The 14,747-nt window shown below is 49.7% G+C and overlaps 1 protein-coding gene across 1 annotated transcript in view; it reads left to right on the top strand.

Annotated features, from left to right (window-relative positions):
- AIF1L (allograft inflammatory factor 1 like) overlaps positions 1 to 14,747 on the top strand; it is a 59,745-nt gene that overhangs the window by 31,877 nt on the left and 13,121 nt on the right. The window contains exon 4 of the mRNA XM_073637858.1: positions 14,694 to 14,735. Within this exon, the coding sequence (XP_073493959.1) occupies positions 14,694 to 14,735 (42 nt within the window). The remainder of the gene's footprint in view (positions 1 to 14,693; positions 14,736 to 14,747) is intronic.

Here is a 14,747-nt window from a genome sequence, read left to right as displayed (position 1 = left end):
AGTAGAAAGTTTGTCACCTTCATTACATCACTCTACCTCCCACCTGGGGGGGGGGGGGGGGCACAAACTTTTATAATAAAATGCTTCCCACTGTAAAATTTTAAAATTTTACTTGCTGCAAAATGTATCTCACGCCTCTCCATCAAAATGTGAAACTTGCAAAAATGGGGAAGTCCCCCGCAACCCCCCATGACAGAGGACAGCTTCTACAGCCAGGGGAGGGGAATCACGCTCTCTGCCTACACAGGCCCTGGATTACAGAACAGGAAGGGATGAAAATGAAATATACCACCCCGCAGATCTCCAGATATTGGCTCAGTCATTCTGGCTGAGCCTTGGAGTGACACCAACATCATGTACTTACAATTACATAACTTGATATAATATTCCGGCTGCTTTGTACCCATCACTGGAATGAATGTGTGCAGTACAAACTCCTGGGTGGCGAGTGGGCTGTTATGTGGACTTTACAGAAGAATGCACCGGAGTGATCACGGGATAACACATACAACACTGGCAGATGGGATCTGTATCTGGGCGGCCGACTGACCAAAGACGCACGGTGGGTGGTGCAGAGCTCACCTATACCTGCGCAGTCCTGTAATAGGAGACACCGGGGTAACAACTCCATTCCTGACATTTCACCCTCCTGAATCTTCCCCCATCACCTGTGTGTGATATTATTAAGAAGTGGGAGGAATTGCAGCAACTCAGCCACAAAGTGGAGACCCCGTAACATTACAGAGTGGGGGCCGAATGCTGAGGAGCAGAGGGCAGAAAAGTCACCACTGCGCTGCTGGCCCCATAACTGCACAGTCCAGACCTCCTCTGGTATAACATCAGCACAAACACTGCACCCCTGCAGGGAGATTCATGGCCGAGCAGCTGTATGCAGCCATACATCACCAAGCACAATGCTGAGCATCAGATGGAGTGGTGTAAAGCCGCCACCACTGGACTCTGGAGGAGACGTGTTCTGTGCAGTGATGGATCACACTTCTCTATCAGAGTTTGATGGGGGAGTCTGGGTTTGGTGAATGCCAGGAGAAAGTTATTTGCCTGACTGCATTGTGCCCGCTGTACCGTTTGGTTGAGGAGGATCATGGTATGGGCTTGACATCAGGGGTCGGCCTTGCTCCGGTGAAGGGAAATCTTAAAAAGAGAACCTGTCATGTAAAATAACACTATAAACTGCACGTTCTGACCATGCATCGCCCACACTGAGAGCCCCGCTGCTAGGAGGAAATTAACTTTATTCCTTCTGGCAGCAATTGGCTTCCAGTCAAAGGGGTGGTGCTGGCACGGGTTCAGTCACTGCTCTGTGTATAGAGAGCGGCAGCTGTAACCGAGCCCCCGGCACTGACTGGCAGCCAGCTCTACTGCTGAGTCTGCTGTCAGTCAATGCCGGGGGCACGGTTACAGCCGCCGCTCTCTGTACACTTAGATATGAGTGAAACCGTGCTGGTGCCGCCCCTATGACTGGAATCCGAATGCTGCCGGGAGGAATACATTTCATTTTGTCCCAGCAGTGGGGCGCCGCACAGTGTCAAAACGCTATTAACCTGCAGATTAACTCCATATCTGCAGGTTAGTAGCATTATTTTACATGACTGCTTACCTTTACTCTTCAGCACAAGACATTGTGGACAATTGTAGCTTCAGCTTTGTGGGAACAGTTTGGGGAAGAACCTTTACTGTTCCCCATGACTGAGCCCAGTGCACAAGCTCCATACAGGCATGGAGGAGTAAGAACAAGAGCGACCGCACAGAGCCCAGACCTCAGCCCATCCAGCATATATAATGGAGATTGTGAGCACAACCCTCCCCCTAACATCATGGTCTGACTTCACAAATGCTCTTCTGGATGAAGGGGAAAAAATCCCCTCAGACGCCTCCAAAAATCTTACAGAAATCCTTCCTAGAAGAGCGGAGCTTTTTTATCTGCAGAGGAGCGACTCCTTATTATGTGTATGGATGTAGATGGAGGACAGAAGAGCTCTTGGATGTGGGGGGATACTCTCTTCTATTAGATATGAGCTAGAGTAAATGATACTACAGCCCCTGATGTAATACAATGACTTCACATGTACCGCGTGTTTGTGGCGGTGGTGCCTGGAGCAGGGTGCAGACGCTGATGTGCAGACGCTGATGTGCAGACGTTGATGTGCAGGCGCTGATGTGCAGGCGCTGATGTGCAGGCGCTGATGTGCAGGCGCTGATGTGCAGGCGCTGATGTGCAGACGCTGATGTGCAGACGCTGATGTGCAGGCGCTGATGTGCAGGCGCTGATGTGCAGGCGCTGATGTGCAGGCGCTGATGTGCAGACGCTGATGTGCAGACGCTGATGTGCAGGCGCTGATGTGCAGGCGCTGATGTGCAGACGCTGATGTGCAGGCGCTGATGTGCAGGCGCTGATGTGCAGGCGCTGATGTGCAGGCGCTGATGTGCAGGCGCTGATGTGCAGGCGCTGATGTGCAGACGCTGATGTGCAGGCGCTGATGTGCAGACGCTGATGTGCAGGCGCTGATGTGCAGACGCTGATGTGCAGACGCTGATGTGCAGGCGCTGATGTGCAGACGCTGATGTGCAGGCGCTGATGTGCAGACGCTGATGTGCAGGCGCTGATGGGCAGGCGCTGATGGGCAGGCGCTGATGGGCAGGCGCTGATGGGCAGGCGCTGATGGGCAGGCGCTGATGGGCAGGCGCGGATGGGCAGCCGCGGATGGGCAGCCGCGGATGTGCTGATGGGCAGCCGCGGATGTGCTGATGGGCAGCCGCTCGCTCATTACGCCGGCTGGCTGCTGACACTGTATCCGCAGGCGCACGGCTTGTACAAGTGGCAGATGTCACCGCTCATCAGACTCCAGTGCAGAAAGATGCTGATCCTGGAGGTTGAGTGTAGTCGTGAGGACGAGTCCATGCGGCCTATTCCACCTGCCCTGTTTGTTACAATGCATCAGTCTGGAGTCCACACACCATTGTCACTGCATACAAATGATGAGCTCCCAGTAGAGGTAATGTCATGTCTGAACAGCTCACATAGAAGGACGTCGCCATCCCCGACAGCCATTAGAGATCTGGAAAACTGGGAGGAAACACAAAGGTCCCGATTCATCAAGGCATTTTGTGGCAGAATTCTGGAGAAAACAACTTGATGACTAGGGCGCAGTGCACATTATAAAGCTGCAGAACTTCCCACCTACAAACTCCTGACTGCACATAAGCGGATGACGGACGTGCGATCCGGCCCTCGCCGCGGCCTCTTCTGCTTTCTGGGGACACATTAGCGGATTTCTGCTGTGATATTTCCCTTTATAAAGTCACATAATATCCAGCATTGCCCAAAACGGGTGCGTCCTCCCCAGCGCCGATTACTGCTCCACAGAAGGGGGTCACTGCTCTCCACCACAGAGCAGAGCCAAGGCCGCGGGCCGGGAATGGTACTAAATGGAGGGAATGCTGAGAGGAGTAGTCCGGTGATATGAGATAATGTATAAAAACCTCACAGAGTATCGATAACTGATGTAACTAAGCCATAATTCATGTGTGATACTGTGTATCCAATCCTATCACATATACCATCTGCTGAGATGCTGTATCTAAGTCTGTGGTGTGTCATGCTGTCTGCTGAGCTACTGTATCCAACCCTCTGGTGTGTGATGCTGTCTGCTGTCTCTAAGCCTCTGGTGTGTGATCTGTCTACTGTATCCAAGCCTCTGGTGTGTGAAGCTGTCTACTGTATCTAAGCTTCTGGTATGTGATGCTGTCTGCTGAGCTGCTGTAACTAAGCCTCTGGTGTGTGATGCTGTCTGCTGATCTGCTGTATCTAAGCCTCTGGTGTGTGATGCTGTCTGCTGATCTGCTGTATCTAAGCCTCTGGTGTGTGATGCTGTCTGCTGATCTGCTGTATCTAAGCCTCTGGTGTGTGATGCTGTCTGCTGATCTGCTGTATCTAAGCCTCTGGTGTGTGATGCTGTCTGCTGATCTGCTGTTTCTAAGCCTCTGGTGTGTGATGCTGTCTGCTGAGCTGCTGTATCTAAGCCTCTGGTGTGTGATGATGTCTGCTGAGCTGCTGTATCTAAGCCTCTGGTGTGTGATGCTGTCTGCTGAGCCGTGTATCTATGCCTCTGGTGTGTGATGCTGTCTGCTGAGCTGTGTATCTAAGCCTCTGGTGTGTGATGCTGTCTGCTGAGCTGTGTATCTAAGCCTCTGGTGTGTGATGCTGTCTGCTGAGCTGTGTATCTAAGCCTCTGGTGTGTGATGCTGTCTGCTGAGCTGTGTATCTAAGCCTCTGGTGTGTGATGCTGTCTGCTGAGCTGTGTATCTAAGCCTCTGGTGTGTGATGCTGTCTGCTGAGCTGTGTATCTAAGCCTCTGGTGTGTGATGCTGTATCTAAGCCTCGGGTGTGTGATGCTGTCTGTTGTATCTAAGCCTCTGGTGTGTGATGCTGTCTGCTGTATGTAAGCCTCTGATGTGTGATGCTGTCTGCTGTATCTAAGCCTCTGGTGTGTGATACTGTCGGCTGAGCTGTGTATCTAAGCCTCTGGTATGTGATGCTGTCTGCTGAGCTGTGTATCTAAGCCTCTAGTGTGTGATGCTGTCTGCTGAGCTGTGTATCTAAGCCTCTGGTGTGTGATGCTGTCTGCTGAGCTGTGTATCTAAGCCTCTGGTGTGTGATGCTGTCTGCTGAGCTGCTGTATCTAAACCTCTGGTGTGTGATGCTGTCTGCTGAGCTGTGTATCTAAACCTCTGGTGTGTGATGCTGTCTGCTGAGCTGCTGTATCTAAGCCTCTAGTGTGTGATGCTGTATCTAAGCCTCTGGTGTGTGATGCTGTCTGCTGAGCTGTGTATCTAAGCCTCTGGTATGTGATGCTGTCTGCTGAGCTGCTGTATCTAAGCCTTTGGTGTGTGATGCTGTCTACTGTATCTAAGCCTCTGGTATGTGATGCTGTCTGCTGAGCTGCTGTATCTAAACCTCTGGTGTGTGACACTGTCTGCTGAGCTGCTGTATCTAAGCCTCTGGTGTGTGATGCTGTATCTAAGCCTCTGGTGTGTGATGCTGTCTGCTGCATCTAAGCCTCTGGTGTGTGATGCTGTCTGCTGAGCTGTGTATCTAAGCCTCTGGTATGTGATGCTGTCTGCTGAGCTGCTGTATCTAAGCCTCTTGTATGTGATGCTGTCTGCTGAGCTGCTGTATCTAAGCCTTTGGTGTGTGATGCTGTCTACTGTATCTAAGCCTCTGGTATGTGATGCTGTCTGCTGAGCTGCTGTATCTAAACCTCTGGTGTGTGACACTGTCTGCTGAGCTGCTGTATCTAAGCCTCTAGTGTGTGATGCTGTATCTAAGCCTCTGGTGTGTGATGCTGTCTGCTGCTTCTAAGCCTCCGGTATGTGATGCTGTCTGCTGAGCTGTGTATCTAAGCCTCTGGTATGTGATGCTGTCTGCTGAGCTGCTGTATCTAAGCCTTTGGTGTGTGATGCTGTCTACTGTATCTAAGCCTCTGGTATGTGATGCTGTCTGCTGAGCTGCTGTATCTAAACCTCTGGTGTGTGACACTGTCTGCTGAGCTGCTGTATCTAAGCCTCTGGTGTGTGATGCTGTATCTAAGCCTCTGGTGTGTGATGCTGTCTGCTGCATCTAAGCCTCTGGTGTGTGATGCTGTCTGCTGAGCTGTGTATCTAAGCCTCTGGTATGTGATGCTGTCTGCTGAGCTGCTGTATCTAAGCCTCTTGTATGTGATGCTGTCTGCTGAGCTGCTGTATCTAAGCCTTTGGTGTGTGATGCTGTCTACTGTATCTAAGCCTCTGTATGTGATGCTGTCTGCTGAGCTGCTGTATCTAAGCCTCTGGTGTGTGATGCTGTCTACTGTATCTAAGCCTCTAGTATATGTTGCTGTCTGCTGAGCTGTGTATCTAAGCCTCTGGTGTGTGATGCTGTCTGCTGAGCTGTGTATCTAAGCCTCTGGTGTGTGATGCTGTCTGCTGAGCTGTGTATCTAAGCCTCTGGTGTGTGATGCTGTCTGCTGAGCTGTGTATCTAAACCTCTGGTGTGTGACGCTGTCTGCTGAGCTGTGTATCTAAGCCTCTGGTGTGTGATGCTGTCTGCTGAGCTGTGTATCTAAGCCTCTGGTGTGTGATGCTGTATCTAAGCCTCTGGTGTGTGATGCTGTATCTAAGCCTCTGGTGTGTGATGCTGTATCTAAGCCTCTGGTGTGTGATGCTGTATCTAAGCCTCTGGTGTGTGATGCTGTCTGCTGTATGTAAGCCTCTGATGTGTGATGCTGTCTGCTGTATCTAAGCCTCTGGTGTGTGATACTGTCGGCTGAGCTGTGTATCTAAGCCTCTGGTATGTGATGCTGTCTGCTGAGCTGTGTATCTAAGCCTCTGGTGTGTGATGCTGTCTGCTGAGCTGCTGTATCTAAACCTCTGGTGTGTGATGCTGTCTGCTGAGCTGTGTATCTAAGCCTCTGGTATGTGATGCTGTCTGCTGAGCTGCTGTATCTAAGCCTCTGGTGTGTGATGCTGTCTGCTGTATCTAAGCCTCTGGTATGTGATGCTGTCTGCTGAGCTGTGTATCTAAGCCTCTGGTGTGTGATGCTGTCTGCTGAGCTGTGTATCTAAGCCTCTGGTGTGTGATGCTGTCTGCTGAGCTGTGTATCTAAGCCTCTGGTATGTGATGCTGTCTGCTGAGCTGTGCATCTAAGCCTCTGGTGTGTGATGCTGTCTGCTGAGCTGCTGTATCTAAGCCTCTGGTGTGTGATGCTGTCTGCTGTATCTAAGCCTCTGGTATGTGATGCTGTCTGCTGAGCTGTGTATCTAAGCCTCTGGTGTGTGATGCTGTCTGCTGAGCTGTGTATCTAAGCCTCTGGTGTGTGATACTCTCTGCTGAGCTGTGTATCTAAGCCTCTGGTGTGTGATGCTGTATCTAAGCCTCTGGTGTGTGATGCTGTATCTAAGCCTCTGGTGTGTGATGCTGTCTGTTGTATCTAAGCCTCTGGTGTGTGATGCTGTCTGCTGTATGTAAGCCTCTGATGTGTGATGCTGTCTGCTGTATCTAAGCCTCTGGAGTGTGATACTGTCGGCTGAGCTGTGTATCTAAGCCTCTGGTATGTGATGCTGTCTGCTGAGCTGTGTATCTAAGCCTCTGGTATGTGATGCTGTCTGCTGAGCTGTGCATCTAAGCCTCTGGTGTGTGATGCTGTCTGCTGAGCTGCTGTATCTAAGCCTCTGGTGTGTGATGCTGTCTGCTGTATCTAAGCCTCTGGTATGGGATGCTGTCTGCTGAGCTGTGTATCTAAGCCTCTGGTGTGTGATGCTGTCTGCTGAGCTGTGTATCTAAGCCTCTGGTGTGTGATACTGTCTGCTGAGCTGTGTATCTAAGCCTCTAGTGTGTGATGCTGTATCTAAGCCTCTGGTGTGTGATGCTGTCTGTTGTATCTAAGCCTCTGGTGTGTGATGCTGTCTGCTGTATGTAAGCCTCTGATGTGTGATGCTGTCTGCTGTATCTAAGCCTCTGGTGTGTGATACTGTCGGCTGAGCTGTGTATCTAAGCCTCTGGTGTGTGATGTTGTCTGCTGAGCTGCTGTATCTAAACCTCTGGTGTGTGATGCGGTCTGCTGAGCTGTGTATCTAAGCCTCGTGTATGTGATGCTGTCTGCTGAGCTGCTGTATCTAAGCCTCTGGTGTGTGATGCTGTCTGCTGTATCTAAGCCTCTGGTATGTGATGCTGTCTGCTGAGCTGTGAATCTAAACCTCTGGTGTGTGATGCTGTCTGCTGAGCTGTGTATCTAAGCCTCTGGTGTGTGATGCTGTCTGCTGAGCTGTGTATCTAAGCCTCTGGTGTGTGATGCTGTCTGCTGAGCTGTTGTATCTAAACCTCTGGTGTGTGATGCTGTCTGCTGAGCTGTGTATCTAAACCTCTGGTGTGTGACACTGTCTGCTGAGCTGCTGTATCTAAGCCTCTAGTGTGTGATGCTGTATCTAAGCCTCTGGTGTGTGATGCTGTCTGCTGCTTCTAAGCCTCTGGTGTGTGATGCTGTCTGCTGCTTCTAAGCCTCTGGTGTGTGATACTGTCGGCTGAGCTGTGTATCTAAACCTCTGGTATGTGATGCTGTCTGCTGAGCTGTGTATCTAAGCCTCTGGTATGTGATGCTGTCTGCTGAGCTGCTGTATCTAAGCCTCTGGTATGTGATGCTGTCTGCTGAGCTGCTGTATCTAAGCCTCTGGTGTGTGATGCTGTCTACTGTATCTAAGCCTCTGGTATGTGATGCTGTCTGCTGAGCTGCTGTATCTAAACCTCTGGTGTGTGACACTGTCTGCTGAGCTGCTGTATCTAAGCCTCTGGTGTGTGATGCTGTATCTAAGCCTCTGGTGTGTGATGCTGTCTGCTGCATCTAAGCCTCTGGTGTGTGATGCTGTCTGCTGAGCTGTGTATCTAAGCCTCTGGTGTGTGATGCTGTCTGCTGAGCTGCTGTATCTAAGCCTCTTGTATGTGATGCTGTCTGCTGAGCTGCTGTATCTAAGCCTTTGGTGTGTGATGCTGTCTACTGTATCTAAGCCTCTGTATGTGATGCTGTCTGCTGAGCTGCTGTATCTAAGCCTCTGGTGTGTGATGCTGTCTGCTGTATCTAAGCCTCTGGTATATGATGCTGTCTGCTGAGCTGTGTATCTAAGCCTCTGGTGTGTGATGCTGTCTGCTGAGCTGTGTATCTAAGCCTCTCGTGTGTGATGCTGTCTGCTGAGCTGTGTATCTAAGCCTCTGGTGTGTGATGATGTCTGCTGAGCTGTGTATCTAAACCTCTGGTATGTGACGCTGTCTGCTGAGCTGTGTATCTAAGCCTCTGGTGTGTGATGCTGTCTGCTGAGCTGTGTATCTAAGCCTCTGGTGTGTGATGCTGTATCTAAGCCTCTGGTGTGTGATGCTGTCTGTTGTATCTAAGCCTCTGGTGTGTGATGCTGTCTGCTGTATGTAAGCCTCTGATGTGTGATGCTGTCTGCTGTATCTAAGCCTCTGGTGTGTGATGCTGTCGGCTGAGCTGTGTATCTAAGCCTCTGGTATGTGATGCTGTCTGCTGAGCTGTGTATCTAAGCCTCTGGTGTGTGATGCTGTCTGCTGAGCTGCTGTATCTAAACCTCTGGTGTGTGATGCTGTCTGCTGAGCTGTGTATCTAAGCCTCTGGTATGTGATGCTGTCTGCTGAGCTGTGTATCTAAGCCTCTGGTGTGTGATGCTGTCTGCTGAGCTGCTGTATCTAAGCCTCTGGTATGTGATGCTGTCTGCTGTATCTAAGCCTCTGGTATGTGATGCTGTCTGCTGAGCTGTGTATCTAAGCCTCTGGTGTGTGATGCTGTCTGCTGAGCTGTGTATCTAAGCCTCTGGTGTGTGATGCTGTCTGCTGAGCTGTGTATCTAAGCCTCTGGTATGTGATGCTGTCTGCTGAGCTGTGTATCTAAGCCTCTGGTGTGTGATACTGTCTGCTGAGCTGTGTATCTAAGCCTCTGGTATGTAATGCTGTCTGCTGAGCTGTGTATCTAAGCCTCTTGTATGTGATGCTGTCTGCGTATCTAAACCTCTGGTATGTGATGCTGTCTGATGAGCTGTGTATCTAAGCCTCTGGTATGTGATGCTGTCTGCTGAGCTGTGCATCTAAGCCTCTGGTATGTGATGTTGTCTGCTGAGCTGTGTATCTAAGCCTCTGGTATGTGATGCTGTCTGCTGAGCTGTGTATCTAAGCCTCTGGTATGTGATGCTGTCTGCTGAGCTGTGTATCTAAGCCTCTGGTATGTGATGCTGTCTGCTGAGCTGTGTATCTAAGCCTCTGGTGTGTGATGCTGTCTGCTGAGCTGTGTATCTAAGCCTCTGGTATGTGATGCTGTCTGCTGAGCTGTGTATCTAAGCCTCTGGTGTGTGATACTGTCTGCTGAGCTGTGTATCTAAGCCTCTGGTATGTAATGCTGTCTGCTGAGCTGTGTATCTAAGCCTCTGGTAAGTGATGCTGTCTGCGTATCTAAACCTCTGGTATGTGATGCTGTCTGCTGAGCTGTGTATCTAAGCCTCTGGTATGTGATGCTGTCTGCTGAGCTGTGTATCTAAGCCTCTGGTATGTGATGCTGTCTGCTGAGCTGTGTATCTAAGCCTCTGGTATGTGATGCTGTCTGCTGAGCTGTGTATCTAAGCCTCTGGTATGTGATGCTGTCTGCTGAGCTGTGTATCTAAGCCTCTGGTATGTGATGCTGTCTGCTGAGCTGTGTATCTAAGCCTCTGGTATGTGATGCTGTCTTCTGAGCTGTGTATCTAAGCCTCTGGTATGTGATGCTGTCTGCTGAGCTGTGTATCTAAGCCTCTGGTGTGTGATGCTGTCTGCTGAGCTGTGTATCTAAGCCTCTGGTGTGTGATGCTGTCTGCTGAGCTGTGTATCTAAGCCTCTGGTGTGTGATGCTATCTGCTGAGCTGTGTATCTAAGCCTCTGGTATGTGATGCTGTCTGCTTAGCTGTGTATCTAAGCCTCTGGTGTGTGATACTGTCTGCTGAGCTGTGTATCTAAGCCTCTGGTATGTAATGCTGTCTGCTGAGCTGTGTATCTAAGCTTCTGGTATGTGATGCTGTCTGCGTATCTAAGCCTCTGGTATGTGATGCTGTCTGCTGAGCTGTGTATCTAAGCCTCTGGTATGTGATGCTGTCTGCTGAGCTGTGTATCTAAGCCTCTGGTATGTGATGCTGTCTGCTGAGCTGTGTATCTAAGCCTCTGGTATGTGATGCTGTCTGCTGAGCTGTGTATCTAAGCCTCTGGTATGTGATGCTGTCTTCTGAGCTGTGTATCTAAGCCTCTGGTATGTGATGCTGTCTGCTGAGCTGTGTATCTAAGCCTCTGGTATGTGATGCTGTCTGCTGAGCTGTGTATCTAAGCCTCTGGTATGTGATGCTGTCTGCTGAGCTGTGTATCTAAGCCTCTGGTATGTGATGCTGTCTGCTGAGCTGTGTATCTAAGCCTCTGGTGTGTGATGCTGTCTGCTGAGCTGTGTATCTAAGCCTCTGGTGTGTGATGCTGTCTGCTGAGCTGTGTATCTAAGCCTCTGGTATGTGATGCTGTCTGCTGAGCTGTGTATCTAAGCTTCTGGTATGTGATGCTGTCTGCTGAGCTGTGTATCTAAGCCTCTGGTGTGTGATGCTGTCTGCTGAGCTGTGTATCTAAGCCTCTGGTATGTGATGCTGTCTGCTGAGCTGTGTATCTAAGCCTCTGGTGTGTGATGCTGTCTGCTGAGCTGTGTATCTAAGCTTCTGGTATGTGATGCTGTCTGCTGAGCTGTGTATCTAAGCCTCTGGTGTGTGATGCTGTCTGCTGAGCTGTGTATCTAAGCCTCTGGTATGTGATGCTGTCTGCTGAGCTGTGTATCTAAGCCTCTGGTGTGTGATGCTGTCTGCTGAGCTGTGTATCTAAGCTTCTGGTATGTGATTCTGTCTGCTGAGCTGTGTATCTAAGCCTCTGGTATGTGATGCTGTCTGCTGAGCTGTGTATCTAAGCCTCTGGTATGTGATGCTGTCTGCTGAGCTGTGTATCTAAGCCTCTGGTATGTGATGCTGTCTGCTGAGCTGTGTATCTAAGCCTCTGGTGTGTGATGCTGTCTGCTGAGCTGTGTATCTAAGCCTCTGGTATGTGATGCTGTCTGCTGAGCTGTGTATCTAAGCCTCTGGTGTGTGATGCTGTCTGCTGAGCTGTGTATCTAAGCTTCTGTTATGTGATGCTGTCTGCTGAGCTGTGTATCTAAGCCTCTGGTGTGTGATGCTGTCTGCTGAGCTGTGTATCTAAGCCTCTGGTGTGTGATGCTGTCTGCTGAGCTGTGTATCTAAGCTTCTGGTATGTGATGCTGTCTGCTGAGCTGTGTATCTAAGCCTCTGGTGTGTGATGCTGTCTGCTGAGCTGTGTATCTAAGCCTCTGGTATGTGATGCTGTCGGCTGAGCTGTGTATCTAAGCCTCTGGTGTGTGATGCTGTCTGCTGAGCTGTGTATCTAAGCCTCTGGTGTGTGATGCTGTCTGCTGAGCTGTGTATCTAAGCTTCTGGTATGTGATGCTGTCTGCTGAGCTGTGTATCTAAGCCTCTGGTGTGTGATGCTGTCTGCTGAGCTGTGTATCTAAGCCTCTGGTATGTGATGCTGTCTGCTGAGCTGTGTATCTAAGCCTCTGGTATGTGATGCTGTCTGCTGAGCTGTGTATCTAAGCCTCTGGTATGTGATGCTGTCTGCTGAGCTGTGTATCTAAGCCTCTGGTATGTGATGCTGTCTGCTGAGCTGTGTATCTAAGCCTCTGGTGTGTGATGCTGTCTGCTGAGCTGTGTATCTAAGCCTCTGGTATGTGATGCTGTCTGCTGAGCTGTGTATCTAAGCCTCTGGTATGTGATGCTGTCTGCTGAGCTGTGTATCTAAGCCTCTGGTATGTGATGCTGTCTGCTGAGCTGTGTATCTAAGCCTCTGGTATGTGATGCTGTCTGCTGAGCTGTGTATCTAAGCCTCTGGTATGTGATGCTGTCTGCTGAGCTGTGTATCTAAGCCTATCCTGTGTGATGCTGTCTGCTGAGCTGTGTATCTAAGCCTCTGGTATGTGATGCTGTCTGCTGAGCTGTGTATCTAAGCCTCTGGTATGTGATGCTGTCTGCTGAGCTGTGTATCTAAGCCTCTGGTATGTGATGCTGTCTGCTGAGCTGTGTATCTAAGCCTCTGGTATGTGATGCTGTCTGCTGAGCTGTGTATCTAAGCCTCTGGTATGTGATGCTGTCTGCTGAGCTGTGTATCTAAGCCTCTGGTATGTGATGCTGTCTGCTGAGCTGTGTATCTAAGCCTCTGGAGTGTGATGCTGTCTGCTGAGCTGTGTATCTAAGCTTCTGGTATGTGATGCTGTCTGCTGAGCTGTGTATCTAAGCCTCTGGTGTGTGATGCTGTCTGCTGAGCTGTGTATCTAAGCCTCTGGTATGTGATGCTGTCTGCTGAGCTGTGTATCTAAGCCTCTGGTATGTGATGCTGTCTGCTGGGCTGTGTATCTAAGCCTCTGGTATGTGATGCTGTCTGCTGAGCTGTGTATCTAAGCCTCTGGTGTAGGCGGCCTGAACATGGCGTCTCCGTTCCCGCACTGCGGTCAGGATCACTGTGTCGCCTGCGCTCGTGGTTAGTTGAGGGCTTGTCCCGTGGAGTTACGTGCTCATCCGCAGCAGCACTTTATTATTTTCATATTTGAGGATATTTTTATTAAATAATAATCACGGCCTAAATACCAGAACAATGGTGGAGAGCGGAGAGCCACAAAGGCCACAGAGAAGAGATAGCAGAATGGAAAGCATGTGAAGCATGAAGTATAATGAACAGCGGGGGACACACAGCTCTCAGCCTGTGCCCCCTGAGATGGCTGCATGGGCGGCACTAAGGTCACTGAGAGGTCAATGATTAATAAGAAAAGATACTTCTTAAGCAGGGGCGGGGCTATGTTAGGAGGGCGGGGTTATGTTAGGAGGGCGGGGTTATGTTAGGAGGAGGTGGGGCTAGATATTTCTATTGCAGGTAGAAGAGTTGGAGGAGATCTCTACTGTAGCAAGTTGTCTCTCGGCCAGAGACAGAGCAGCCCAAGTCCTGTCCCTTTTCCAAAATATTCTCTCCCCTGACTGGATCATAAGATAGAAGGAGACTATGGTCAGTGCTGATTAGTTTTTGTGTACGTGCCCCTTTAAATAGTCCAGATAAATCCCGTCCCTTTTACTATGTTTTTCCTAGTTTCTGTAGGAATATATTAGCGCACCCCCCTCATTCATCCCATGACCTCACTGAGAACAATTGCCAAATTATTCACAAGGACTGGAAGCCGGCTCTGCCTACGGAGGAGGACGGCGATGCCAGCCATTGTGTGACTATTCTACTGGTATAACATGATTCTGGCTGCCAGCTTGTACATGCCCACACCACCCATGAGTGCGCTAGCGGAGGGCACTGTCCAGTGGCCTAGGCCAATATTCCTAACCTCAGGGACTTAACACTGTCCTTACTGAAGCTCTTCTATGTGCGAAAGCATTTTATACAGCAACCTCTGAGAAAGCAGTGCTGCAGTGTAAAGCATGAAGAGGGGCAGAGTTTTAACTGAGCTTCAGAAGAGGCAGTAGGTAGAATTCAAACAACCTCAGATTGAAATAGACAATATTTGTAATTCATAATTGGTATGGTATAATAGAGTAGAACTGCAGTGTTAAGCAGAGGGGACCGAACATGACCGTGAGCCAGAATCCAATAGAAAATGCAGCATACTTGGAATAATAGCTGTGCCAGGACCATAACTATACAACCATTAAACACTATGCAGCTAAACTGGAGTCACCAGTCATAGTTGGAGCAGAGCTACAGTGTAAAGCAAGGGTCAATAACAAAGCATCAATCTATGATGATACATAAGGTGGATTTCAGACCAACCTAGACGGATGATGATGCTGCCAGAAGAAGCATTTCCTGCAGTAATTACCCATTAATAAACTGACTGATTATCCGCATTGTTTACATTGTTGTGGGGAGAATTGCTACATTGTAACAAGCAGGTAATAAGCACTACGTGGGCGGAGCCGAGCACGTGAAATGTCACATTACAGGACACAATGTAACAACGTTTACCTGCTGATTCACTCTTTATTATTCATCATCGTCATCCTCTGTTTCTTTCTTCTAGAAAAATTCATGGAATTTGACCTAAATGATCAGGGAGACATTGGTAAGTGACATC

This window comes from Phyllobates terribilis, unplaced genomic scaffold, assembly GCF_046119375.1.
Source record: "Phyllobates terribilis strain yellow unplaced genomic scaffold, ASM4611937v1 Scaffold_7__3_contigs__length_470593459, whole genome shotgun sequence".
Lineage (NCBI taxonomy): Eukaryota > Metazoa > Chordata > Amphibia > Anura > Dendrobatidae > Phyllobates > Phyllobates terribilis.
Note: the sequence above shows the minus strand (reverse complement) of the source record. Positions and strands in the feature narration are given on the sequence as shown.